The sequence below is a fragment of the Chinchilla lanigera genome, unplaced genomic scaffold, assembly GCF_000276665.1.
Source record: "Chinchilla lanigera isolate Chin_1 unplaced genomic scaffold, ChiLan1.0 scaffold00078, whole genome shotgun sequence".
Taxonomy (NCBI): domain Eukaryota; kingdom Metazoa; phylum Chordata; class Mammalia; order Rodentia; family Chinchillidae; genus Chinchilla; species Chinchilla lanigera.
In genome coordinates, this window is record NW_004955479.1 from 9,633,817 (window position 1) to 9,661,725 (window position 27,909).

General features: G+C 59.6%; 1 protein-coding gene across 4 annotated transcripts; it reads left to right on the forward strand.

Annotated features, from left to right (window-relative positions):
- Flnc (filamin C, gamma) lies at window positions 1–27,909 on the forward strand. Of its 4 annotated transcripts, XM_005402388.1 has the most exons (49): window positions 1–656; window positions 5,191–5,439; window positions 6,922–7,019; window positions 7,171–7,321; window positions 7,411–7,529; window positions 7,730–7,807; window positions 8,004–8,166; window positions 8,338–8,538; window positions 8,920–8,982; window positions 9,826–9,963; window positions 10,291–10,417; window positions 10,534–10,670; window positions 10,897–11,090; window positions 11,186–11,299; window positions 11,917–12,060; window positions 12,288–12,411; window positions 12,530–12,690; window positions 12,955–13,045; window positions 13,127–13,296; window positions 13,495–13,612; window positions 13,705–13,967; window positions 14,312–14,909; window positions 15,486–15,659; window positions 15,772–15,934; window positions 16,193–16,353; window positions 16,890–17,057; window positions 17,135–17,258; window positions 17,965–18,121; window positions 18,193–18,382; window positions 18,529–18,552; window positions 18,671–18,918; window positions 19,270–19,368; window positions 19,682–19,781; window positions 20,068–20,208; window positions 20,457–20,585; window positions 20,687–20,860; window positions 21,487–21,648; window positions 21,728–21,931; window positions 22,295–22,447; window positions 22,534–22,656; window positions 22,761–23,003; window positions 23,164–23,433; window positions 23,534–23,671; window positions 23,936–24,051; window positions 25,141–25,273; window positions 25,358–25,534; window positions 25,714–25,932; window positions 26,661–26,870; window positions 26,966–27,909. In XM_005402388.1, the coding sequence occupies exons 1-49, from the start codon at window positions 302–304 to the stop codon at window positions 27,151–27,153; spliced, it is 8,244 nt and encodes a 2,747-aa protein (XP_005402445.1). In that variant the 5' UTR covers window positions 1–301; the 3' UTR covers window positions 27,154–27,909. The 4 variants fall into 4 exon arrangements, with proteins under 4 accessions (XP_005402445.1, XP_005402447.1, XP_005402446.1 ...); XM_005402390.1 differs by lacking the exon at window positions 19,270–19,368; XM_005402389.1 differs by lacking the exon at window positions 8,920–8,982.

The following is a 27,909-nucleotide window of genomic DNA, read 5'->3' on the forward strand; positions in this document are numbered from 1 at the left end:
GGGCGGCATTCCTGGGAGGCCGGCGCTCTGACGTGGACCCGGGGGCTGCGGGCGCCGAAGGGGGGGCAGCTGCCCCGGGGCTTCTTAAACCCCCCACCACGGCCCGGCCCGCACTTCCCGAGCACCGCTCCGCCCCGGAGGGAGACAGCGAGCAGAGCAGCGAGAGGCCCGGAGCCCCGCCAGTCAGGGCGCAGAGAAGTTGAAGAGGAGCGCAGCGCAGCGCAGAGTCCCGCGGTAGCGACCCGACAGCACCCACACCCCGAACCCCCAGCCGTGCAGCCCCAACCGCCGACCCGACAGCATGATGAACAACAGCGGCTACCCGGACGCCTCCGGCTTTGGCCTGGGAGAGGAGGCGGACGAGATGCCGTCCACCGAGAAGGACTTGGCCGAGGACGCGCCGTGGAAGAAGATTCAGCAGAACACGTTCACGCGCTGGTGCAACGAGCACCTCAAGTGCGTGGGCAAGCGCCTCACCGACCTGCAGCGCGACCTCAGCGACGGGCTGCGGCTCATCGCCCTGCTCGAGGTGCTCAGCCAGAAGCGCATGTACCGCAAGTTCCACCCGCGCCCCAACTTCCGCCAGATGAAGCTGGAGAACGTGTCCGTGGCCCTTGAGTTTCTGGAGCGCGAGCACATCAAACTCGTGTCCATCGGTCAGTGTGGGCATGGTCACAGCGGGGTGGGCCTGTCCCTTAGGATCAGGGACAGAGGTGCCGAGCGGGCCCATGGGGAGCTGAGAGATGGGAAAGGGAGGGCCCCCTGGGACCGGAGGGGCCCTGGGGTCTGCCTCTCCTGAACTGGCGCAGCTACCCTGCCACTGCCTTCAGCCTCAGTGGACAAGAGACCCTCCCTAGGTGGCCGGGAAAGCCTAGACCCTACCCTTTCTGCTCCCTGCAGCACAGCCTCCCCTAGCCTCCCACCAACCTGGGGCCATTCATTGTCCCCTTCTTTTTACTGGGCAGTCTCCATGAGTGCTTGAGAGGAGATGACTGATTTGGGGGACATTTATCCCACGCCAACAAAGTAAATGGCTTCCCATCCCCTCCACGGGGAAGGAGTGGACTGCAGACAGGTCCCAGCCACACACCCCCAGCCCGGGCACCCCAGCCCTGAGGCCGGGGAGAGCTGGCGGCCAGGCAGCACCACCAAGGCTGTGCTCAGGCTCTGCTCAGGCTCTGCTCAGCAGCTGGGTCAGGCCTGGGCTGGGGCAGGCAGGGCCCATTCTCAGAAACCTAAAAAGGCACTGAGCAGTGCAGGCAGCTTAACCCTTGCCTGCCCTCCTCCTGCTCCGGCCTGCCCAGGGGGGCTCCTCGGCGTGGGGGCCCTGCGCCTGCCCACACCCTATGCCTGGGATTGGCTGCAACTAACAGTCTGGGCTTGGGAGGGAGGGGATGGCCTGTGGAAGGGAGGAAATCATTGAGTGTAACCAGATTTGGAAGGTGTGTCCATGCTGGGTGGAGGTGGGGAGGCCTCCAGCCTCCATCCCACTGGCCCAGGGTGGGCTTTGGGTGGTAAGAGGCTGCCCTGCCCCTCACATCCCCTCCTCCATCCTGGCAGGCAGGGGCCCTGCAGCAGACCCTCCTCCCACAGCTGTGATGAGCTTTCAAGAGCCCTGGTGTGATTTACAGGGGATCCCTTGGGTGCTTCCTAGGGCTCCAGGAGGGGAGTTGCACAAAGGGCCAGTGCCCACCCCCTCAGAGCCTTGACTAGGTAACTGGCTGCCTGGCCACCCCCACTCTCCCTCAGGGCCATCTCCAAGCCTCCTGAATTAGCAGCTGAGGTCAGTCCTGGGGCCCTTTGCCCTGTCCAGTCCCCTCCCTAGGCCTTACCTCCTCTTGCCCCAGTATTTGCCCCCACCCGCCAGCCCTGGCCTGGAACTAGCCCTGTCTCCGTGACACAGCAGATGTCTCTGAGCTTTCCAGAAGGACAAGCCTGAGGGCAAGGGGTGGGGGAGGGGCCCTGGTGTGAGTGGTGAGGTTGAGGGGTGGGGGTGAGGAGAGGGTGGGGGGTGAGAGGCAGTCCTGGGGCTGTCTGTCATCCCCCTCCGTGCTGGGATGGAAAGGCAGGACAGACTGTCCCAGGTGGGGTCTCCAGGGGAAAGCCGGGGCCTCTGCGAGACGTTATAGGAAACTGCTCAGCCTCCCCTCCCTCCGGCTGCCGCTGGGGCTGCGGGGGTGGCCGGGCCCCTCTCCAGGCCTCATCCCTCACCGGCGCACCTCTCCCCTCCCCCACGGCGGTGCCTGGCTCCGGCCCCCTTGGCTCAGCTGTGGAGGGGCCAGCTCCGAGGCCAGGGGAAAGAAGCCAGAGCCGTTTGGGGGTGGGAGGGAAGCTCCCAGGGCTCCTGCTGGGAGGAAGGGGAGCTGTGCCCCCGTGGACTGGGAGGCTCACTCACTGCTGAGATAAGCTGTCAGCAGTTCAGCTGTCGGACCAGGGCTGCGGCTGCAGGAGAGGGGCACTGACACCCGTTGGTTGGAGACCCCCATATGTAAAGAGCTACCTGCAAGGAGGGAGTGTGCTGCTTCCTCTAGTTCCCTGGGTCCTATTGAGTGCCGGGGAGAGGCCATCCACAGGCCTTCTGCAGGACATTGTGTCAGGTCTGAAACTAAGCATCTGGGCATTTGGGGGTGTCATAAAAACCCCCCACTTCTCTTTCTAGACAGGAAGTCAGGGTTTGGGGTAGGAGCAGGGAGGTAGGGCTTTTCCAAGTCCACCTGCAAGAGGAGTCCCCGCCCAGATGGAAGGAGCTGAAGCCCTTCTTCTCCCCAGCACCCCCTTCTGGGCCCCCACTGCCCCCTCAGCCCCTCGGAACAAAGAGGCCTATGAGGCGGCTCTCTCTCCCGCAGCTGTTCCCCAGTTGCTATTCCTTCTCCTGGAGCCAACAGCCAGGAGGGGCTGAGGGGGCAGCAGCTGTCCCAGCACCTCCCTCTGCCCAGCCCGCCCCTTCTCTCCACTAGAGGCGGTGTGTCGGCCCTGGGACGAGCTGTCGGCCATGGGACAAGCTGTCAGCCTGCTCCGGCTCCTCTAGGGCGAACTGGCAAGCATGGCTCAGTGGGGTGCTGCTCCAGGAAGCAGCTTGGGTTTGAGCTCCTGCCTCTGCCTGGCTCCCAAGGGGAGGAGAGAGGAAGGTCATTGCTCCCAGGGTGGGACTGGAGCCTGCTGTCCCCATCCTGCCCCAGGCCATGGACCACTTGCTGTCTGGCCCAGGGCCAGTTGCTAGGGCGAAGCCTCTCTGTCCAGCAAACATGAATGACCCCTTCTCCACCCCTCACCGCCTCCCAGCCCCAGGCTTCGAGGCCTCCCAGGAGTGTGACTTCAGTTCGCAAGGAGCACTTCTGGATGCGCAGTCCCCAGCTTTGGCGGCTGTCAGGGCTGAGAGGCTGGGGGCACGGGGGCGGCCAGACTGTGTGAAAGTGGTGTGGGCTTGTGTGTGAGCGAGAGTGAAAGAAAGCACCAGAGGCCGGCAGTGAGTTTGTCATGGAATCCAAGCGCTGCCAAAGCATTGTGCTGCAGTGAAGCCAGGGGAAAGGGGCGGGTGCAGGAGCTGCTGGGGAAGGAAGGATGAATCAGTGGCAGGGTGGGGGAGCCCAGAACCCAGAAAGACCAGGATTCCTTCTTGGGGGCAGGCGGGGGTGGAGTGGAGGTGTCAGGGGTCCCCCGCCTTTGTCTTCTAACATCCTTCCCCAGGGCCTGGGAGAGGAGAACAAGAAAAGATGTATAAGGTGGAAGTCTCCAGCCCCACCTTCTCCCATCTCTCAGGCAACATCAGTAAACAAGACTGAGTCTGTGCCCCCTCCCAGCCTCTTAAAGCAGCTAGTGCTTAGAGAAGCAGATGGACTTCAGGCCTGCGTTGTACTTCACAACAGGCTGGATTCCAGAACCTGCACTCTAGCCCCCTCCCCTCCTGGATAGTTCCCTCTGACTGCTAAAGGGGAACTGGGGCTCTGAAATCTTGGGGAGCTAGTTCTGATCCAAAGTATTAGGTGGTGATGGGTAGAGTGTGTCTCAGCCTGAGACTTCACACACCCACACACACACACACACACACGGATGACAGTTCCTTCTCCTGGCTTTTCTGAGATCCCACTGATGCCCAGCATTTGGCAACGTGACTTTCACACCTTAGCTGACCGTGTGCTGTGCCTATCCCTCCTCCCAGAATTCCTTTGTTCCTAAGGCTCTTAGGGCCTCTGGAGTAGATTGTGGGTGGAATAGCACTGGTTCCATTCCTCTCTAATTTAAACTTTCAAAATATTCAATCACTTTTATTGAGATCCTGCTAAATTCTAGGCACTCAGTGTAGAAGAGAAAACTCAGGGTCTAGAGTGAAAAGTCAGGCCAGGTGTGGTGGCATACACCTATAAACCCAGCACTAGGGAGGCTGAGGCAGGAGGATCACTATGAGTTCGAGGCCAGCCTGGGCCACATAGTGAGACTCTGTCTCAAAAAAAAAAAAGAAGTTAGCTGGGTGTGGTGGTGCACACCTGTAATCCCAGCACTTGGGAGGCTGAGGCAGGAGGATTGTTGCAAGTTCGAGGCCAGCCTAGGCTACAAAGTGAGCTCAAGGCCAGCCTGAACTGCACAGTGAGACTTTGTCTCAAAAAGACAAAAAAAAAAGTCAGACCTGCCCCCCAACAAAGGTGATTCTATGATCCTATTTATATAAACTTCTAGAAAATACAAACTAATTTACCATAATAGAGAACAGATCAGGAAGAAAGGTTATATACAAGGAAATTTGGGGAGTGCTGGCCATGCTAATTATTCTTGATTTGTGGCAGTGGCTTTGTGGGTACATGCTTAGTGTCAAGGCTTATCCAACTGCGCTTTAATATGTGCAGTTTGTTATATGTCGATAAAATGACTTAAAAAAAAAGTGTCTGTCCCTAAGAGGCCTGTGGTTTAAGAGGGCCAGAATGGGAGGATGGCTTAGATTGAAGACAGCCTGAAGGTACTGAAGGTACTCAAGAGGTAAAGGTACTATGGGGGGCAGAGGACTTGACAAGTGGACCAGGCCTGGTCAGAGAGAATTTAGTAGGCAAAGAAGCGGGCAGGTCCTGGAGGTAAGGGCCTGACCCTGGCACTCTAGCAGCTGCCCCAGAAGCTGGGCAGGTGTGGGTGGGCACTCAGGGCAGAGGTGTGGTGCAGGGTGGGACCTTCCTGAGCCAGCTTGTTCCCTCCATTCTGCAGACAGCAAGGCCATTGTGGATGGGAATCTAAAGCTGATCCTGGGCTTGATATGGACGCTGATCCTGCACTACTCCATCTCCATGCCCATGTGGGAGGATGAGGATGATGAGGATGCCCGCAAACAGACACCCAAGCAGCGTCTGCTTGGTTGGATCCAGAACAAGGTGCCCCAGCTGCCCATCACCAACTTCAACCGTGACTGGCAGGACGGCAAGGCCCTGGGTGCCCTGGTGGACAACTGTGCCCCTGGTGAGTAGGCCAAGCAGGCACCCAGGAAACCCTCAGCCAAGAAGGACAGTGGAAACAAGGGGAGGCTGGGAGTTGCCAGGGATCAGGAGCACCATGGAATGTGTTCCTCCCCCTACCAAGAATCACTGCTGGAGTCAGGCTGGACCAGTGGGTGGGCCTGATGCTGCAGAGGCAGGAAAAGATTTAAAATACCTCATTCTACAGGCCCAGGCAGCAAGGTTCAGACAGGGCTGGGAGTTGTCAGTGATCACACGGCTTACACCTGGAGGCCAGAGCCTTACTTCCCTGCTTTGCCACATGGGTGCCACCCCTTCTGAGCAGAGAGAAGGGAAGTGCAGTGGGACATGTAGCAAGAAAGCCCAGAGTTAGACCAAGGGCAGGCTCTTCTTGGTGAGGCCCTGGAAGAGTTTGAGAAGGGGTTGAGGCCTAGGATGATGTGGGCAGAGGCAGCGCTGTACTGTCCAGGGGCAGGTGACCCAACCCTGCCCCCTCTGGGTGTGGGCCCTGACCTAACCAGGCAGGAACAGATCAGGGCCCTCAGAAAACTGAAGCTGTGTAGGCCCAGGCCCTACCCCGCACGCAGCTCCTTCTTGGTCTTTATTTCCTGAGGAGAGAGGTCTTCCACCTTCAACCGCCTGAGGAGCCGCAGCCCCTTTGGGGAATCCCACCCCCACCCGAGGGTCAGCCAGGGAGCAGGGGGTGGGAGGTGGGGGCACGCTGCCTGGGAAGCATTCCCAGCTGCTGAGCCACTGCCCACAGATGGTGTGGCTGCCAGCAGTGAGCTCAGCTGTTCCAGCCAGTCATGGATTCCAGCCTTTGAGCGGCCCCCTCCCCACTAATGCACAAGGCGCCCCCCCAGCTCTGGACCAAGCATCCCTGACCCTGTGCAGCGTCAAGGCTTCACAGTGTGATCTAGGCTGCATCAGCATTTTTTTCTGCTAGGAGGCTGGGCTCCTTGTGGCAGTGGAAGACAACTCACCCGCTTCCAAGGCAGTCAGGAAGGGAGAGGGATTCTTATGCCTGGGCCTGGTGCAAGAGAGGCTTAGAGAGCTGGGGCTGCAGCTTGAGAGGATAGGTCAGAGGCTGTGTGGGATGGAGCTTTGGCCTCCCCCCCATACCCCTGAAGTAGCCTGAATAAGGCAAAAGAGGTTTGGCAAGGGTCCCTCATGGGGGCTTGGTGTTCGGGGTCTCTGCTGGGTCCTGGGCAGGCAAGAGGCCGGCTAGCAGGGCTGGTGCCAGGCTGCGTCAGCCGGGGCAGAAAGCCTTCATTGTTGGTGCTAGTGAGGGCTGCTGGGCTTCATTTGGGATCCCAGCGGATGGGCTGCGACATCAGGAGACAGCGGGGACCTGGCTGGTCAGGGGCCTCAAGCTGGCCAGGAAGGGTATGAACGCTGCAGCCTCTGAAGGCGTAGAGAGAACAAACACTCAGCGTCTTGCTGGCTGGTTTCCCCTAACTTTTGACTGTTTCCACCATCTCTCCAGGCCTCTGCCCGGACTGGGAGGCCTGGGATCCCAACCAGCCTGTGCAGAACGCCCGAGAAGCCATGCAACAGGCGGACGACTGGCTCGGGGTGCCCCAGGTACACTGGCAGATGGGAGGGTATGTGAGGCATGAGGGATGGGGGAGCAGAGCCACAGGCTGGCCTGTAAGGATGCATGGCAGGATGCAGGTGGGAACTGAGGCTGCTGGCTAAGGAGGGTGCCATGAGAACACCGTTCCTCTCCATGCAGGTGATTGCCCCTGAGGAGATTGTGGACCCCAATGTGGATGAGCATTCGGTCATGACCTACCTCTCCCAGTTCCCCAAGGCCAAGCTCAAACCTGGTGCCCCTGTTCGTTCCAAGCAGCTGAACCCCAAGAAAGCTATTGCCTACGGGCCTGGTATGTGTGGAGCCCTGCCAGCCTTCCCCAGGGAAGCTGAGGAGGGCTGGGATTCCACCGGGTAACACGGATTCTGCTTCTCCCTTTAGGCATCGAGCCCCACGGCAACACGGTGCTGCAGCCTGCACACTTCACCGTGCAGACGGTGGATGCTGGGTTGGGTGAGGTGCTGGTCTACATTGAGGACCCTGAGGGCCATACGGAGGAGGTATGGAGGGGCCCCTGGGGATGGAGGGATTAGCATAAGATTGAAGCCAGATGCCTGGGGGTGGCTTCTAGAGCAGCCGTGTGCTGTGGAGGCTGGGAAGGTGTCACCATGGGACTGTCTGGGGCTGGAGAGCCCTAGGCACTGTGGATTCAGTACGGGCCACAACCACGGTGACTTCTAATCTTTTTCCTTTTCAATAGGCCAAGGTGGTTCCCAACAATGACAAGGACCGCACATATGCTGTCTCCTATGTGCCCAAGGTCGCCGGATTACACAAGGTATCTCCTGTAGGCCCTCCTGCCCTCCCTGCTCTTCACATCCATGGCTCTGACTCAATGGACCCCTCTTGACCCACACTCACCCCTCCCAGGGCACCAACCACCCACCTTTTGCCCTCCTTGGCTCTACTCTGCCCCTCTGCCCCTCTCAGAACTGCTGTCCACTAGCAGCTAATCTTTGACCTCTGACCCCTAGGTGACTGTGCTGTTTGCTGGCCAGAACATTGAGCGTAGCCCCTTTGAGGTGAATGTGGGCATGGCCCTCGGGGACGCCAACAAAGTGTCAGCCCGTGGCCCCGGCCTGGAACCTGTGGGTAATGTGGCCAACAAACCCACCTACTTTGACATCTACACTGCTGGTATGTGTGGGCCCCAGGGCATGTCAGGTGGGCAGTCCCTGGTGGGCTGTGGGGGTGTGAACGGGGGCTTGGGCAGAGGTTCTGGGCAGAGGCTGGCTGGTCTCAGAGTGGGGGAGCCCCGATCAGCTATGTGTGTCCAGAATGGTCCCTGATGGCCTTTGCCCACGGCAGGCGCTGGCACTGGCGATGTTGCTGTGGTGATTGTGGACCCACAGGGCCGTCAGGACACGGTGGAGTTGGCCCTAGAGGACAAGGGTGACAGCACATTCCGCTGCACGTACAGGCCTGTGCTGGAGGGGCCACACACAGTGCACGTGGCCTTTGCTGGGTCTCCCATCACTCGCAGTCCGTTCCCTGTGCACGTGGCAGAAGGTAAGGGGCTTTACACTGACCCCCCAAACAACCCTCACCAAAGCCAGGATGCAGAAAGCCTTGCCACCAAATTCCAGGTCTGAGGATCGATGGGCAACGCAGCACCTAACCCACAGGTTGGGGCAGTTAGCTGAGGGCCGAGATGGGCAGAAGGAGCATCTGGGTCAGGCCCTGGGGAGGTTTTGTCCTTATCATCTGCCCACTGGGAGGCGGGAATGGGTAAGAGGAGGGGCATGCGACCACAATGAAGGGTACCACAACAGCTGCCACTGCGGGAAGGCTGAGGGGAAGCGGCGGGGCCACACTTGTGACCAGTAAGACCCCACCTCCCTGCCAGGCCTTCAGCTGACCGCTCCACACCGGTTCTCTCCCTACACTCAGTGCCCCTGCTGCCGCCTGCTCCCTCTGTGCCCATCGTCCACCAGGCCAAGAGAGTGGCGCCACGTTAGTACTCGCCAGTGGAGGCAAGGCTGGCATAGCCATCGCTGACTGGCCTCACCTGTGTTGTGTGGCATGACCCACATGCTGTGGATTGTTCCGTGGCATTCCTTGGCAGGCCCCAGGTTCCATGCCACTGGCTGTGTTCCTTGGCAAGACCAGTTTCCTTGCCATTTGCCTGATGATTTCTGTGGTCAGCTTAGGGTCCGTGCCATTGCCTGCGTTCTGTGGCAGGCTTTGGGTTCTGTGCCACTGCTTGTGTTCTGTGGCAGGTCCTGGGTTCCATCTTGTTGCCTGTTTTGTGGTGCTCCTTGGGGCACCGTGCCATTTTATGTGTTCTGTGGCAGGCGGAGATTCCCACTCTTGCCCTTGCCCTGCGCAGGCTGGTTTCCATGCATTGCCTGTGCTCTGTGGTAGGCTTTGTGTTACATGGAACAGCTCTGGTTCCATGGCATTGCCGGGTGTTTTGCAGCATGACCTGGTTCCTGAGGCTGCGATGGTGGCTCTGAGAAGGCCACGATGAATGGAATTGGTGTGGATAAAGGGCCCCTCGCTGTCTCTCTTGGCCCAAGTTCAGCCCAGGCTCTGTCATGTTTTTGGTCCCAAGTGGCACTGGCTCTGAGGACCCCAGGAGGAAGGGTTTATAGTAACCTCCCTGACCTGGGGCACCTCTCTGCTCAGACGGCTGCCAGCAGCCCAGTTGTGTGGGAGACATAACGGGGAACAAGGCAGGGTTGCATGGGGTCATGGCCTGTGCTTGTTGGTAGGAGGGGGGTCAGAAGGACTGTGGGCAGTGACAGGGACAGAGCTCCTCAGCACCCCCAACCTCCCCTTCCTTCCTCTCCTCAGCCTGTAACCCCAACGCCTGCCGTGCCTCTGGGCGAGGCCTGCAGCCCAAAGGTGTCCGCGTGAAAGAGGTGGCTGACTTCAAGGTGTTCACCAAGGGTGCCGGCAGTGGGGAGCTCAAGGTCACAGTCAAGGGGCCAAGTAAGTGCTGGGGCCGGTGCAGAGACGGGCGGGGGAAGAGGAGGAAATCCGGCCAGCTCTTCCGACAACCTGAGGGCGATGATAACCAGCCCCACAGCACACTGGGAGTGTTGGCACACTCGGCACATGGTCTCTGGCCTGCCTCAGTTTCCCAGTCTGCAAACTAGAGCTAGTTCTGTCTTGTGTGGCTCCCTGGGATGACCCTGGTCCTGCCCTGAGTTTCAGCTCTGCCCATAGTTCACTGCCCTGAGCTCCCTGGATCCTAAGCCGCTCTTGGGAGGCTTGAGGAGCTGGGACCCACAGGACATTTTCTGCCCCCACCCCCAGAGGGCACAGAGGAGCTGGTAAAGGTGCGGGAGGCCGGAGACGATGTCTTTGAGTGCGAGTACTACCCCGTGGTGCCTGGGAAGTATGTGGTGACCATCACATGGGGCGGCTATGCCATCCCCCGAAGGTAAGAGCCGTTTGAGCCGTCACGCGGCGAGAGGACAGGAGGCAAGCTGCAGGGGTGAGAGTGGGGAGGAGGGAGGAGCACTTGCCAGCACTGACGGGGCTCACTCTTTGCCCTAGCCCCTTCGAGGTCCAGGTGAGCCCAGAGGCAGGGACACAGAAGGTGCGGGCCTGGGGCCCTGGCTTGGAGACTGGCCAGGTGGGCAAGTCAGCTGACTTTGTGGTGGAGGCCATTGGGACAGAAGTGGGGACGCTGGGTAAGTGGCCGGGTGCCAGAGGTGGGGATACTAGGGAGAGGTGTGACATCTTGGAGGGACACTGCGGAGTGGCTGGGGACAGAGCGTGGGAGCACTGGGGATTGTCAGGATGAGCAGGGAGATGGGGTGCTAGGGAGACATGGCAGCTGCTGTGGGGAGGGATGGGAACCCCGCCTAAGTATCCAAGCTGTCTCTTATACCCGCTGACGCTCTGCTTCTCCCCCAGGCTTCTCCATCGAGGGGCCCTCACAGGCCAAGATCGAGTGTGACGACAAGGGCGACGGCTCCTGCGACGTGCGGTACTGGCCCACAGAGCCTGGCGAGTACGCTGTGCACGTCATCTGTGATGACGAGGACATCCGCGACTCGCCTTTCATTGCCCACATCCAGCCAGCCCCACCAGACTGCTTCCCAGACAAGGTGCGAACCCAGCTCCTGCACACAGCTGGGATGGGAGGTAGTGAGCCAGGGCTCCGCCAGATCCCAGCCCAGCTCTCTTCTCCTGCTCTGTCCAGGTGAAGGCCTTTGGGCCTGGCCTGGAGCCCACTGGCTGCATCGTAGACAAGCCTGCCGAGTTCACCATCGATGCCCGAGCAGCTGGCAAGGGGGACCTGAAGCTCTATGCCCAGGTGGGTGCCATCCAGGCTCTGCTGGCCCCACTACCCCCGGCAGGGCCTCTAGAAGGAAGGTTGCCACATTGAAATAGGTAGGACTGGGTCTCATGCATGGGTCCATAAGTAGAATGAAAAATTTACAACTTGTTTTCTTACTCATGGTAATCTTAGAACCACATTTTATCCAAAACTCATTTTTTTTTTTACTAATAATTTACATTTGAAGGATGATTCTACGAATTTTGGGACACTGGTTTCATTTTCTCAAAGCTGTGTCCATTGACCCCTAGAGGTTAATGAGCATTTTCTTGAGGCTCCAAGGAGATGATGACTCAATTTTAGGAGCACTGATTTCACCCTGCTGCTCCCTCACTGACATATTTCAGAGATGAAGAAAGCTAGATTGGGAAAGCAGGCCACACAGGTGGCCTTGAGCCAGGTCTCCTGGTTTCTAGGCGCCCTGGCCACCAGAGCACGTGGCACTAGGCTGATGTCAGGGGCAGGCGAGGCACCAGTGTGTCAGTGGGTAGGAAAGGAGAGGTGTCGAGGCTGCCTGCTGCTGGCAGAGGGTGCGCTGAGGTCCTCACAGGCAGCCACAGGCACTAACAGCCGTGCTTGGGTGATGCCCACAGGACGCAGATGGCTGCCCCATCGACATCAAGGTGATCCCCAACGGTGACGGCACCTTCCGCTGCTCCTACGTGCCCACCAAGCCCATCAAGCACACCATCATCGTCTCCTGGGGAGGGGTCAACGTACCCAAGAGCCCCTTCAGAGTGCGTCCTCCAGGCTTGCCCCATGCCCACTACCAGGGCCCCCAAGAGGGAGGTGGGCTCCATTCAACAGGGAAGGGATGGGTGTTCCCGGGCCTCTGCAGCCCCTCCCCATCCCAAAGATCCCTCAAAGAGGCTAAAACCGATCCATCAGGCTGGGACAGGTGGTGCTGGGAGGAGGATGGGACTTGAGGGGGGGCACCGAGCTGAGCGCTGACCCCTGCCCACAGGTGAACGTGGGCGAAGGCAGTCACCCCGAGCGGGTAAAGGTGTACGGCCCTGGAGTGGAGAAGACAGGCCTCAAGGCCAATGAGCCCACTTACTTCACTGTGGACTGCAGCGAAGCCGGGCAAGGTGCGCACATGCGCAGGGTCGGGTCAGAGCGGGAGGAGGCTTGGGCTCCAGCAGGATCCTGTGACTGGCAGGTGAGGGAGGATTTGGGCCCCGCTCAGGCCTCCTCCTGCCCCCTCAGGTGACGTGAGCATTGGCATCAAGTGCGCCCCTGGTGTGGTGGGACCTGCGGAGGCTGACATTGACTTTGACATCATCAAGAATGACAATGACACCTTCACAGTCAAGTACACACCCCCAGGCGCTGGTCACTACACCATCATGGTGCTGTTTGCCAACCAGGTACCTCAACCTTCTGCTGTTGGTAGTCACAGTGGCCCACATGTTAGAGGTCTATGCGGGCAGCTGGCAGTGCATGGTTTCGGGGGCAGGAGGGACAGTTATGCAGACCCTTCCCTGTGTGTGGGCACTTGGGCCAAGAGGACATACAAGGGCTGTGCAGAGACCATCCTTGTCCATACTCATCTGCTGCCATTTTGACCAGCGTCCAACCTGGCACAAGAGGTGATCTAGGTAGAGCTGTGACCAGGCCCTTTCCACATCTAGGAGATCCCCGCCAGCCCCTTCCACATCAAGGTGGACCCATCCCACGACGCCAGCAAGGTCAAGGCTGAGGGTCCTGGGCTGAACCGTACAGGTAGGTGTCTGGAGGCAGTGGGGCCGGTGTGAGGTTGAGCTTGGGGCTGGGCCTCACCACCATCTCTGGGTGGCCTCCCAGGTGTGGAAGTCGGGAAGCCCACTCACTTCACGGTGCTGACCAAGGGAGCTGGCAAGGCCAAGCTGGACGTGCACTTCGCTGGGGCAGCCAAGGGCGAGGTTGTGCGGGACTTTGAAATCATAGACAACCATGACTACTCCTACACCGTCAAGTACACGGCTGTGCAGCAGGTGCGTCCCATTCTTGCGTGTAACGGGGGACCTGGAACCCCTCCTCCAATCTCACAGAACTGTTCTAAGTCCGTGCTCCTTTCCCGCCTCGCATCCTCTCTCTTGCTGTGTCTCTGAGCCTGAGTTCACATAGGTCCGGGGGATACTGCCAGGCTGTAGCTAAGTTACCCAGTTCTGACTTTCAATTACACCCAACAGGGCAACATGGCAGTGACAGTGACCTACGGCGGGGATCCTGTCCCCAAAAGCCCCTTTATAGTGAATGTGGCACCCCCACTGGACCTCAGCAAAGTCAAAGTTCAAGGCCTCAACAGCAGTAAGTGGGACAAGAGCCACCCTGGGAGTGAGGGGTGTTGGGATGAGGTGGGCTGGAGTCTGTGCTCATGGTGTCCCTTGTGTTCCATGCAGAGGTGGCTGTGGGGCAGGAGCAGGCATTCTCTGTGAACACACGAGGGGCTGGTGGGCAGGGCCAGCTGGATGTGCGGATGACCTCACCCTCCCGAAGACCAATCCCCTGCAAACTGGAGCCTGGGGGTGGAGCGGAAGCCCAGGCAGTTCGTTATATGCCCCCCGAAGAGGGGCCCTACAAGGTGGACATCACCTATGATGGCCACCCAGTGCCTGGTAGCCCCTTTGCTGTGGAAGGTGTGCTGCCCCCCGACCCCTCTAAGGTGAGGAGACGGGTTGGTTGGAGCCAGGACCTGGGAGCTTGTGGGGAAAGTGGACAATCAGGCGCAGGGGCAGGACTTACGCACCAGGAGTGGGCATAGCCAAGGGCCCAGGCCCAGGTTTATCCTCCACCCTAGGGCCTGCCTTGTAGACAACTTAGGGAGTAAGAGCTTTGGTTTAAATCTCAGCTCCACTAACTAGGACAAGATATTTCATCCTCTAAGTACTTACACTCAGTCTGCCGTAGCTGCTCAGCTGAAGGTTCTCAGCTTGTGGGGGCACCATGGAGGTAGGTTAGCTTGGGAGAGGCCAGATACGGGGAACTCACACACCTGCTCCCTCCTAGGTCTGTGCTTACGGCCCTGGGCTCAAGGGTGGCCTGGTAGGCACCCCTGCACCGTTCTCCATTGACACCAAAGGGGCTGGCACAGGTGGCCTGGGGCTGACTGTGGAGGGCCCCTGTGAGGCCAAGATCGAGTGCCAGGACAATGGCGATGGCTCATGTGCTGTCAGCTACCTGCCCACGGAGCCCGGCGAGTACACCATCAACATTCTGTTTGCCGAAGCCCACATCCCAGGCTCGCCCTTCAAGGCCACCATCCAGCCCGTGTTTGACCCAAGCAAGGTGCGGGCCAGCGGGCCAGGCCTGGAGCGTGGCAAGGTTGGCGAGGCGGCCACCTTCACTGTGGACTGCTCGGAGGCGGGTGAAGCTGAGCTGACCATTGAGATCCTGTCCGATGCCGGCGTCAAGGCCGAGGTGCTGATCCACAACAACGCGGATGGCACCTACCACATCACCTACAGCCCTGCGTTCCCCGGCACCTACACCATCACCATCAAGTATGGCGGCCACCCTATCCCCAAATTCCCCACCCGCGTCCATGTGCAGCCAGCTGTTGATACCAGCGGTGTCAAGGTCTCAGGGCCTGGAGTGGAGCCTCATGGTACGTGAGAGGGGAGACGACAGTGGGCGGGATGGAAGCAGAGCTGCGGGCTGGGCTCCAGGGAAAGCGCTCTGGCAGTCCGAATCCTCAGGGGCCTGGACATCCCAAAGAAAGTGCAGGGGGACAAGCAGGGCATGGACATTCGTGGACACTGGCCTCTGCTTTTGTGACAAAACGGCATCTGCCCCTGGGCATTTTTGGGGGGTGATCTTTGCACTTACTACCTTAGGGATCTCAGACCCAGGAAAGCTAAGAACCCTGCTCAGGAGGGCGAGCTCTGGGACAGAAGATGATAGGAGTCCAGGGACAGTAGCACAAGGGGGCCATTTGCAGGAGCCGCACTGTGGTCTGGGCAGGGGGGAGACAGAGGCAAGTGAGACCCAGACTTACCCTCCAGGACCCACAGCCTGGTGGAGCAACTGGTATGGGCAGAAAATGTCACCAAATGGTGACGGGAGTAAAGATGTACAGCTGTGGGAACATCCTGGGGCAACAAGGGGACAGAGGGGGTGGCTGGGCTCCACTTGGGAGATTAGGGCTGAGTACCTGTGCTGAGAATGCCTCTCTGGGATCCAGGTGTCCTGCGGGAAGTGACCACTGAGTTCACTGTGGACGCAAGATCCTTGACAGCCATGGGTGGCAACCACGTGACAGCTCGTGTGCTCAACCCCTCCGGCGCTAAGACTGACACCTATGTGACAGACAATGGGGACGGCACCTACCGAGTGCAGTACACGGCCTACGAAGAGGGTGAGCGGCTGGGCTGACTGAGGCACATCTGGCAGGGAGCTGATCCCTGCGTGGTCGGGAGGGTGGGGGGTGGGGGCCGCACTCCCGGACTGACTCTGAGGCTGGCTTCCAGGAGTGCATTTGGTGGAGGTGCTGTATGATGAGGTGGCTGTGCCCAAGAGCCCCTTCCGAGTGGGCGTGACTGAAGGCTGTGACCCCACCCGAGTCCGGGCCTTTGGGCCAGGCCTAGAGAGTGGCCTGGTCAACAAGTCCAACCGCTTCACTGTGGAAACCAGGTATCTTCACCCTTCCCTAACCTAGACCTGAGTCTGTGGCCGCCTTGATCTTGTCTCTCCCATCTGTCCTTCTGTCTGTGTCCACCCCATCTCAACCCTCTAGGGGGCAAAACCTCCCGTAGTCTCCCAGTCGCCTCGTAGCTCATCCCGCCCCTGCCGGGCCCCAGCTGCCTGCTCTCATTCTCCTCCCTTTTCCTGCAACCCCCGCCATTCCACACTCACTGGTCCTAGCAGAAGGGTGGGGGTGTCATCTTGCAGGGGAGCAGGCACCGGAGGCCTAGGCCTAGCCATTGAGGGCCCTTCGGAAGCCAAGATGTCCTGCAAGGACAACAAGGATGGCAGCTGCACCGTGGAGTACATCCCCTTCACCCCTGGAGACTATGACGTCAACATCACCTTCGGGGGGCGGCCCATCCCAGGTGCACAGAGGGGTGGGGTGGTGGGAGAGGGCAGCTGGGTGTGGAGATTGGCAGAGGGGCACCCTGGAGCAGGTAGAGGCAGAAGTGCAGATGGCAGGAAGGAAGCCTGGGGGTGCTGAGGCCTGGCTGGGAGGCGGGGCAGGGGTGCTGTGGGTGTGACAGCCCCTCCCGCTCATTCCCAGCAGCCCTTGCCTAGAGTGTCGGACTTCAGTCATGCAAGTCCACTCAAGAGGCTTGGCCACTCAGATGGTCCAGGTCATTGTCACTGGCTGCGAAAAACATCTTAACATTTTATTGTTAGGAGGACATACTTCCTGACCCTTAGCCCATATGGGAAAGTTCACCCAGCCTCAGTCCATAGCCAAGTTCATTTATTCTTAGTTCTGTTCTCTTAGAAGGTTCTTAAGCATTTTTGAATGGTGGTCTGGCCTCACTGTGGGTATCTCAAGGCAGGAAGGCTGCCTCCTGAGTCCTCAGCGTCAGGGAGACCCTCCCAGGCAGATGAGTAGAGGCTGATGTTCTCCTCCTCCTCACAGGGAGTCCATTCCGAGTACCAGTGAAGGATGTGGTGGACCCTGGGAAGGTGAAGTGCTCGGGGCCGGGGCTGGGAGCTGGCGTCAGGGCCCGGGTACCCCAGACCTTCACAGTGGACTGCAGTCAAGCCGGCCGGGCCCCCCTGCAGGTGGCTGTGCTGGGCCCTACAGGTATAGAGTGTCAGGGTTGGGGAAAGGAGGAGGGTAAGGAGACAGGAGGCTCTGCTGACCCTGCTCCCCTTGCCCAGGTGTGGCCGAGCCCGTAGAGGTGCGTGACAAAGGGGATGGCACCCACACTGTCCACTACACTCCTGCCACCGACGGGCCCTACACAGTAGCCGTCAAGTACGCTGACCAGGAGGTACCACGCAGGTAAGGAGCAGCTCGGCCCTGGAGGCTTCTCCTGGGGCCACTGCTGACCTTGGAGAAAGCCCCTCTCATCTGAGCCTCATCTGTTGGTTGCTCCATCCTGCTCTTCCCCAGAGCTCTCTGCCCCGGAGGTAGACTTTGACACCAAAGTTTGCACTTACAGAAACAGCTAATGAGAGAGGCCCTTGTTTTTTGTTTTTTCTTTCTTGTCTTTTTTTTTGCGGTACCGGGGACCGAACTCACGACCTTGTGCTTGCCAGGTAGGCGCTTATGCCACTGAGCTATATCCCCAGTCCTTCTTTTTTGTCTTTTTGAGACAGGGTCTTGCTATGCAGTTCAGGCTGGCCTTGAGCTCACTTTGTAACCCAGGCTGGTCTTAAACCCTCAACGATCCTCTTGTCTCAGCCTCCTGAGTGCTGGGATTACAGGCATGCGCCACCACGCCTGGCTATGAGGAAGGCCCTTGTTTTTAAAGTTACCCTAGCCTTTTCCAGGGAGTGGTGAAGGAATGCTCAGGCTATGTCAAAGGAGTCCCTGGGTGACCTGCCCTGGTACTCAGGGAGTGACCTGGCTCCTGGAAATGGGCCCTCTTCCCCACAAAGACATCTCTCCTGCCTGTGTGTATATGTGGGGGGACCCAAGGCCAAGATGAGATGGGACCCCATGCCCCCAGCCCTCAGCCAACTGTCCGTCCTTCCTGTCGCTCAAGCCCTTTCAAGATCAAGGTGCTTCCAGCCCACGATGCCAGCAAGGTGAGGGCCAGCGGCCCCGGCCTCAATGCCTCTGGCATCCCTGCCAGCCTGCCAGTGGAGTTCACCATCGATGCTCGGGATGCTGGGGAGGGGCTGCTCACCGTCCAGATCCTGGTGAGTCCTACATACCTATTTCCCAGTAAGGCTGTGGGCACAAGCAGGCCCTGACCTTTCTGTTCCCCCAGGACCCCGAGGGTAAGCCCAAGAAGGCCAATATCCGAGACAACGGGGATGGCACGTACACTGTGTCCTACCTACCAGACATGAGCGGCCGATACACCATCACCATCAAGTATGGCGGCGACGAGATCCCTTACTCACCTTTCCGCATCCATGCCCTGCCCACGGGGGATGCCAGCAAGTGCCTTGTCACAGGTGGGCCCTTCAACCCCTCAGAGCATGTCCTTATCCCCTGCGCAGTCCTCAGGGGTGGCTGGCCAGAGAGCCTGTCCTCTTCCAGCCCCTTCCACTCCAGACCCACCCTGAATGCTGCAGGGCCTAACACTCTTCTCTTTTTCCAGTGTCCATTGGAGGCCATGGCCTGGGTAAGTGTCTTCCTCTTCTCTTTTGCTGTGGGCTGGGCCCTTGGGGGGCAGCTGGGAACTCAGGGCGAGGACTGGGCACAGCTCCCACAGCCCTTGACCTGGCTTTTCCATGTGGCAGGTGCCTGCCTGGGTCCCCGAATCCAGATCGGAGAGGAGACTGTGATCACAGTGGATGCCAAGGCAGCTGGCAAGGGGAAGGTGACCTGCACGGTGTCCACGCCAGATGGGGCAGAGCTTGACGTGGATGTGGTTGAGAACCACGATGGTACCTTTGACATCTACTACACCGCGCCCGAACCGGGCAAGTACGTCATCACCATCCGCTTTGGGGGCGAGCACATCCCCAACAGCCCCTTCCATGTTCTGGTAAGCTCGCAGCCCTGCCAGGGACAGACAGTGGCTGGTGGGGAGTGGGAGGGGACCCACATTCTTAGCAGCAGCAAGAGATCCCAGAATCTGTCCTCACCTCTGGGACCCTTGGGGTCCGGAAGCCTCCCAAAGTAGGAGGTGAGCACAGCTCTGTTTTGGGCTGAGGTGGGGTCAGAACTCTAGAAATGCAGCGTTCCCCTCTGCCCTGGGTTGCTGCCCTCAGATCTGTCTCCACAAAGGCAGCCCTGCAGGAGCACCAGGGTGGAGCACCTGAGACACCCACCCAGGTCTGGTTCCCCCGGCCATTCTCTGAGTCACACCCTGTGCCCCCATGCCTTGCCTCCCCAGGCGTGTGACCCCCTGCCCCACGTGGAGGAGCCCTCTGAAGTGCTACCACTGCGCCAGCCCTACGCCCCTCCCCGGCCCGGCACCTGCCCCACACACTGGGTACTGTGCCTGCCACGGTGGACCTCGTCCTCCTTCCTCCTGGCCTTCCTCCATTTCTTCCTTCTGTTCTTCTGCCGCCAATGCTGGGGCATGGTTTGGGGGCCTCTTGGAGAGCAGGCGGGCAACAGGCTGGGCAGAGGGAGCTCCAAGCAGGCTCAGCACCCCATTTCTTGCAACTTCCACACCTCTTGGCCCCTCGGGTCTCACCACTGACCATCTTGTTCTCTCCTTGCTCTGTCCAACTTCGGTCATGAGGCAGGCCGCACTCCAAGGCCCTCCGCAGCCAATGACCATTTCCTCTCACCTGCCACAGGCCACAGAGGAGCCCGTGGTGCCCGTGGAGCCATTGGAGTCCATGCTGAGGCCCTTCAACCTGGTCATTCCCTTCACTGTGCAGAAAGGGGAGCTCACAGGTATGGCCTGGAGAACCTGGCGTGAGACCGAGCCTCCTAGAGTTGAAAACTGGGGCCAGAGAGGGGGAACAGGCTACTCCAGGTCACAAACCAAGTTGGGCAGAGCGAAAACTCAGGCGTAAGCCACCTGTCTCCCAGTTCAGGGTTCAGGTTCACCCTGCTGCTCCAACCTGTGCCCCAGTACGTGGCCTTCGGGGTGAAAGCAGAGCCACACAGGAGCAGAGTCTGGGGCAGCAGGGGCTTCTGGCGGGAGAAACCAGGGTCCCCATGTAACTGTGCCCTGCAGGGGAGGTGAGGATGCCCTCTGGGAAGACCGCTCGGCCCAACATCACCGACAACAAGGACGGCACCATCACGGTGAGGTATGCGCCCACCGAGAAGGGCCTGCACCAGATGGGGATCAAATATGACGGCAACCACATCCCCGGTGAGTGGGTTGCGGGGCCCAGAGCCAGCCCTGCCCGCCCTCCTTGAGCAGTCGCGTGCCACTGTGTGCAGACACCATGGGGACTCCGGGGACTCTCATGTTCTGGTGGGCGGCAGGTTTCCACGAGCCAAGTCCCCATGGCAGAGATGCAGGGCTCAGCAGGGAGGCTGCTGGAAGGTGTGGGGTCCAAGATAGGCACAGAAAACCCCTGTCCCTGTGCTGACCCAGCCCCCTCCCTGTCCCCCCAGGAAGCCCCCTGCAGTTCTACGTGGACGCCATCAACAGCCGCCACGTCAGTGCCTATGGGCCAGGCCTGAGCCATGGTATGGTCAACAAGCCAGCCACCTTCACCATCGTCACCAAGGATGCCGGGGAAGGTGAGGAGAGAGGCAGGGACGGGGCGAGGAGGGGTGGAAAGACAAGCCGGATACATAGGCAAGAGCAGGACCTCGGACCTCAGCCCCATCTCCACCTATAGGGGGCCTGTCCCTGGCTGTGGAGGGCCCATCCAAGGCAGAGATCACCTGCAAGGACAATAAGGATGGCACCTGCACGGTGTCCTACCTGCCCACAGCACCTGGAGACTACAGCATCATCGTGCGCTTTGATGACAAGCACATCCCAGGGAGCCCCTTCACAGCCAAGATCACAGGTGGGTGACATCTGGACACATACAGCCTACAGCACGAACACACAGACGCACGTTCACAGAAAACACAACGGGTGTGCAGTTTACTCAGGGCGTTTGTGCAGAAGACCCCTGAAGGTGGAGGAGGAGTTTTTGGATAAACACGAAGAACACTCCTCCACAGCAGGGGAGGCCATCCAGCCGCTCCCAGGCTTAGGCGGAATCTCACTTCATTGTGATGTTACTCTTGAGAAGCCCAGGTGTTGGCCATCTTCTGGCTGAATGAGAAAACCCATCCCAGAGAGGCTAAGCGCTTCCACCAGAGCCACACAGCAAGGAAGGGGGCTGGCGGTCTGCCCCGTGTCTCATTTCCACAGTATCACAGACTCAGGATTAGGTACCTAATAGTCCATTTAGGGGTTTGACCCTCACAGGACTGAGGCAGCCAGGAAGGAATTGGGGTGCTGGGCCTTCTGCGGTGGCTGCCAGCGAATGTGATACACACCCAGCTCTTGCAGACCTGAGCTTCTATGCCTGGCAGCAGCGCGGGGCTCTGCTGAGTCCAGCAGGGTCTGCCCTTGGGGTCCTGAGCCCCATGTGTGCAGAGCCTGCCTGGAGTCACAGCAGCTCAGCACCCCACTACTCCCCAGGCGATGACTCGATGAGGACCTCACAGCTGAACGTGGGCACTTCCACGGACGTGTCACTGAAGATCACAGAAAGTGACCTGAGCCTGCTCACTGCCAGCATCCGAGCACCCTCGGGCAACGAGGAGCCCTGCCTGCTGAAGCGCCTGCCCAACCGGCACATCGGTGAGCTTGGGTCTCCAGGAGCATCTCGGGGGATGAGGGGCCCTCTCTGCTTGCTCTGCTTGATATCCCCTCTCCCCAGGGATCTCCTTCACCCCCAAGGAGGTCGGCGAGCATGTGGTGAGTGTGCGCAAGGGCGGCAAGCACGTTACCAACAGCCCCTTCAAGATCCTGGTGGGACCGTCTGAGATTGGGGATGCCAGCAAGGTCCGAGTCTGGGGCAAGGGCCTGTCGGAGGGGCACACTTTCCAGGTGGCAGAGTTCATCGTGGACACACGTAATGCAGGTACTTTTTGCCCTGAGAGCGCCATTCCCACTGGCCCCTCTGGTGGGTGCTTGTCTTTCTTTCCCGCCCCACACCCACTTGGCCATACTCTTGCCTGGACTTCCTGGCCCATCTCTCTCGGGCTTACAGCCTGGGTCCGTTCAGGGAAGTGAACGTCCCGTGGAATCTCTCACTGCTAAGAGAAGGCCCACTGCCCTTGGGGATAGGGTCCCACTCAGCCCTCTGCCTACCTCTGCACCATTTTGCTTAGTGGTCACTACATGCATTGGGTGCCCATTCTGGGCAGGGCCTGCAGTTTGAGGCAGGGAGACCCTTGCGTGGGTGGCACAGGGCTGAGGAAGACATGTCCCTCCCACTTCCCAGGTTATGGGGGCCTGGGGCTGAGCATTGAAGGCCCCAGCAAGGTGGACATCAACTGCGAGGACATGGAGGACGGCACATGCAAAGTCACCTACTGCCCCACCGAGCCCGGCACCTACATCATCAACATAAAGTTCGCTGACAAGCATGTGCCTGGTAGGCGCTGGGCACGGGCCGGGTGGGGTAGACCAGGGACTGGGAGACAGGCAGTTTTGCACCTGACCCACCCTTCCACCCCACAGGAAGCCCCTTCACTGTGAAGGTGACCGGCGAGGGCCGCATGAAGGAAAGCATCACCCGGCGTAGACAGGCGCCTTCCATCGCCACCATCGGCAGCACCTGTGACCTCAACCTCAAGATCCCAGGTAGAGCAGGGAGGAGCTGGGGTGGAGGGCGGGGGAGAGGCCAGACCCTGCCTTGGCCTCCCTGTCCCTTGCTCACTGCTCACCTCACCTCCTGTATCCCACAGGGAACTGGTTCCAGATGGTATCTGCCCAGGAGCGCCTGACACGCACCTTCACACGCAGCAGCCACACATACACCCGCACAGAGCGGACGGAGATCAGCAAGACGCGGGGCGGGGAGACCAAGCGTGAGGTGCGAGTGGAGGAGTCCACCCAGGTCGGCGGGGACCCCTTCCCTGCTGTTTTTGGGGACTTCCTGGGCCGGGAACGCCTGGGCTCCTTCGGCAGCATCACCCGGCAGCAGGAAGGTGAGTAGAGAGCAGAGGGCTGGGCGGGGGTCCTTGTGGGAGGCTGAGAGGGTGAGACTTGGCCCACACAGCCTGGGCTGGTCTGAGCAGAGGATGGGGTTTCACGGGGGATCGGGGCAGAAGCAGCCTTTGCTGGCCCTGACACTTCCCAACCCTACAGGGGAGGCCAGCTCTCAGGACATGACCGCACAGGTGACCAGTCCGTCCGGCAAGACAGAAGCCGCAGAGATCGTCGAGGGGGAGGACAGTGCCTACAGCGTGCGCTTCGTGCCCCAGGAGATGGGGCCCCACACGGTCACTGTCAAGTACCGTGGCCAGCACGTGCCTGGTAGCCCCTTCCAGTTCACTGTGGGGCCGCTGGGTGAAGGAGGTGCCCATAAGGTGCGCGCTGGAGGCACAGGGCTGGAGCGAGGCGTGGCCGGCGTGCCAGGTAAGGGGCAAGGGCCCAGGAGGGAGTTTGGGGCCAGGGCAGCCGGCATGAGGGGCAGCGGTACTCAAGTGCCACCCCTGGCCCGCTTCCCTAAATCCAGCGGAGTTTAGCATCTGGACCCGAGAAGCTGGTGCTGGGGGCCTGTCCATTGCCGTGGAGGGCCCCAGCAAGGCGGAGATTGCATTCGAGGACCGCAAAGATGGCTCCTGTGGTGTCTCCTATGTTGTCCAGGAGCCAGGTAAGTATCCAGTGGTGCTGCGCCAGCCTGACCTTCCAGACCATGTTCGGCCAACTGACCAGGCTGAAGATGCCTGGGGCTGCATGACTCCCCTCACGGGCTCCGCTCTTTTCCTCTCATCTCCCTCCACCCACCCCTGGGATGCTGGTCTCTCCTCAGAGCTGAGCCCTGCTCTGAGGAATTTGTCCTGGGATGAGGCTGGGAATGTGGGTATCAGCCCCACTTCTCCCAGCTAGGGCCTTGCTGACTGGCTGCCCTTCCCAGGTGACTATGAGGTCTCCATCAAGTTCAACGATGAGCACATCCCAGACAGCCCCTTCGTGGTGCCGGTGGCCTCCCTGTCTGACGACGCACGGCGTCTCACAGTCACCAGCCTCCAGGTGTGTGCTGAGGTTGGCCTCTCTGCTAACTGGAAGACAGGAGTCGAGGGTAGCAGGCTCGTATGGCCAGGAGTTTAGCAGTGACCTTGGAAGGGGCAGATGGTCCCCAGAGGTGGGGCACTTGGGGAAGAGAGTCTGGGTCCCCACCTACTTGCCCCCACTCTGTCACTCTATGCCTTGTTTCTTCCTGTCCTTACTGCCTCCTGTCATTTCTTGTCCTGAGTTTGTTCCACTTCCTTCCCAAAGTACTAAAAACTTTATGAGAATAATATAAAATCAACATTAGATAAGAGTCACTCAGTTTGCAGAAAGGCCCTGCTAGCTCCTACACATATGCAAGAAGCCTCAGGACCAGATTACCTCACCTGGTGCAGCGGGGGGAGCTCTGCTTTCTCCTGTCAGGATTTCTAGAGTGAGCACATCTTCCTTTCCTTCTATCAAGAGTATGTGCCACGCAGGTCCTCAGCAATCACACTGTTACATGTAGGGGGCACACGGACAGGTGCTTGCTAAGGAGTAGGGAGGTGTACCCCACATGCATCCCCCTCCAGCTGCCCCTCAGGATAGTCCCATCAGCCCCCACTGAGCCCGCCTACATCCGTCCCCACCGTAGAGCCAGTCTCCACCCCAGCTTGGGCTCAGCCACTTCCCCAGAGCCCGCCCTGTGCTCCCTCCGGTTTTCTCCTTTGCCCATCTTTCCCCAGAAGCGCACCCAGGCCAGGCCAGACACAGCTGTCCACATCTGAGCTCTGGGGCACCCGCACCCCACACAGCACTGTCAGGTCCTTGCCTCTCTTCCACTAGGCCAGTGTCGCCCAGTGTCGGGCCTCTGCTTCCTCAGCCAGGACAGGAACACAACGTCCCTGTAGTACCCAGCCTGGCTCAGGTGGTGCCCGCCCCACCCTTGGCAAGTGGATGCAGACGTCAGACGAGCCCCAGCCTCCTCTGTCCCTCCCTGCAAGCTGGGCTGGCTGGCAGGGCCTGACTGGGACTGGGAAGGCTGGTCCCTCCACTGGGCTCATGGGGAGAGCAGGCTGGGCGGCAGGGAAGCTGCTCCAGGAGTCTGAGCATCTTCTGTGGCCTTTGCAGGAGACGGGGCTCAAGGTGAACCAGCCAGCATCCTTCGCAGTGCAGCTGAATGGAGCACGGGGCGTGATCGATGCAAGGGTCCACACGCCATCGGGGGCGGTGGAGGAGTGCTACGTCTCCGAGCTGGACAATGGTGAGCTGGCCCTGCCCCTGCCACCCCTGCCCGACAGGACCTCCTAGGAAGGAGGGATGTTTACCATCAATGCTTTGCCCTCAGACAAGCATACCATCCGCTTCATCCCCCATGAGAATGGCGTCCACTCCATCGATGTCAAGTTCAACGGTGCCCACATCCCTGGAAGCCCCTTCAAGATCCGTGTAGGAGAGCAGAGCCAAGCTGGGGACCCAGGCTTGGTGTCAGCCTATGGTCCTGGGCTTGAGGGAGGCACCACTGGTGAGTGCCTGAGCTGGAGCACAGGGGTGGGCTCTGGGATGCCTGAGTGCTCCTTGCCCTAAGAGGCAGGAATAATGCTCGCTGAGCTCCGAGTCCTCCCAGCAGCCCAAGGTCTGGGGCCCAGCGTCACTCCAGGCTGCATCTCTTCCTGCTACAGCCTGGCCCCCTCTGTCCCCCAGGTGTGTCATCAGAGTTCATCGTGAACACCCTGAATGCAGGCTCAGGGGCCTTGTCTGTCACCATCGATGGTCCCTCCAAGGTGCAGCTGGACTGTCGGGAGTGTCCTGAGGGCCATGTGGTCACTTACACTCCCATGGCCCCTGGCAACTACCTCATCGCCATCAAGTATGGTGGCCCCCAGCACATCGTGGGCAGCCCCTTTAAAGCCAAGGTCACAGGTGAGTGCCCCAGGTAGGGGAGGTCTATAGCCCAGCCCAGCATGGACAGCGCTAGTGGCTGTTTTTATCTGGCCATTGTCTTCCCCCAACATCATGGCCAAGTTACCAGGAAGGAGGTGGGGGTAGGCCTGGCTTTCTGTATCACTCCATTATGTGGAGTCCGGCATAGTCATTTAAAAAGCTCCAACTCCGCTTGCCTGGCAAGCACAAGGTCCTGAATTCGATTCCCAGTCCCAAAATACAAAAACTCCAAGTCTTCCTCTTACTTTGGTCCACCTGCAGCGGCATCCCGATCACTAGCTTAATGTTCTTCTTCCAGGCTTCCCTCGTTTCTTGCTTTGAAGAAGAAAAATATTTGTCAAGCTTCCCTTTTTAAAGCTGTTTGCAGGACTTTGTTAGCCATGCGGTGTGTTCCTCTTTAACGCAAGGCTCTTACCGTGTGAGTTCGCTTGAGTTAGCTTCTAGCTGAGCCTAGAAGGATGAGGGACAGAGTCTCAGAGGCCAATATAGGGATAAGCAGGAACTGGAGCTGGTAGTCCGGACACTTGTTTGAAACGGGGCTCTGCTGCTTGGACGTCACAGCTGAGAACAGGACATTGGGCAACGCAGAGCAAGCAATGGTCTGGGTCCCTGAGTGTCACAGAGCTGTCAGTGCTGGCCCAGGGCTGACCTAGGGAAGCACAGGCTCCCCTCCAGCTGGGTCCATGGCCACCCCTTCTGCCCCTCAGGTCCCCGGCTGTCTGGAGGCCACAGCCTTCACGAAACGTCCACTGTTCTGGTGGAGACTGTGACCAAGTCATCCTCCAGCCGCGGCTCCAGCTATAGTTCCATCCCCAAATTCTCCTCGGATGCCAGCAAGGTGGTGACGCGGGGCCCCGGGCTGTCCCAGGCCTTTGTGGGTCAGAAGAACTCCTTCACAGTGGACTGCAGCAAAGCAGGCACGCTTGAGGGGACAGGGTGGGGGCGGGAGCAGGGTGGGGGCTGCGGGCCTTTGGGGCCCTGGTGTGAGCCCGTCCCTCTGTCTCCTCCCCAGGCACCAACATGATGATGGTGGGTGTGCACGGGCCCAAGACCCCCTGTGAGGAGGTGTACGTGAAGCACATAGGGAACCGGGTGTACAATGTCACCTACACTGTCAAGGAGAAAGGGGACTATATCCTCATTGTCAAGTGGGGTGATGAGAGTGTCCCTGGAAGCCCCTTCAAAGTCAATGTGCCTTGAATCCCAGAAGCGCCTCCCCCAGCCTCAGCCCCCACCTCCGGCCAAGCACTCACACCCATCCACACACCAGTGTGCCACACCCAGATACACTTGCACAGAGCCAGCACTACAGACACCTGCCTTGGGTGTGACTTGAATGGCACAGCCTCCCTGCGCTCAAGGAGTAGAGGCTTTATCTGTCTCGGGCCAGTGTCTTCCCTTGAATGTGCCGGGAGGGGAGATGGGGCCAGGCTCAGAGGCAGCGGCTGTGACACAGGGCAGCACAGGGGCTGGGGGAGCCCTGAGTTTCCTGCTGGAGCCGTGGCCAGTGGGGGAGCATGGTGCGGGGGCGTCTGTGTGTGAAAGAGGTTACCCCCAAACCACGCTGCAGCCGGGCCGCCCTGCCCGAGGACCACATCTGGCCTCTCTGGTGGTGGCCACCGCCCCGGAGTGTTACAGACTTGGAAAAGAAAGCATAATCAGAGAAGAAAACAGACCTGGAACAAGCAGCATGCGGACTGCCCCAGCTCTATGTACCCCACCCAAACCAGGCTTCCTGGGGGACTGATCTCTCTCTCCTCATCTCTCTCTCTCTCCCTCCCTCTCTCTTTCTCTCTCTCTCTCTTTCTTTTTTACGGTTGCACAGCTCTGCCCCATGGGGGGCCTTTTTTACACACTGCGAGGCCCAGCTTTCTGGGGGGTCTTTTGCACAAGTCATGCAGCTCAGCTGGGAGCTGCTTAGGTGGAAAACTCCAAATAAAGTGCGGCTGTCGCAGA

Bases quoted from the DNA above. Each gene is read 5' to 3' on its own strand.
- Flnc (XM_005402388.1), top strand. From the start codon at position 302: ATGATGAACAACAGCGGCTACCCGGACGCCTCCGGCTTTGGCCTGGGA. The intron at 20,209-20,456 runs GTGAGTGGGTTG...CTGTCCCCCCAG, and splicing joins TGACGGCAACCACATCCCCG to GAAGCCCCCTGCAGTTCTAC. The intron at 23,434-23,533 runs GTAAGGGGCAAG...CCCTAAATCCAG, and splicing joins AGGCGTGGCCGGCGTGCCAG to CGGAGTTTAGCATCTGGACC.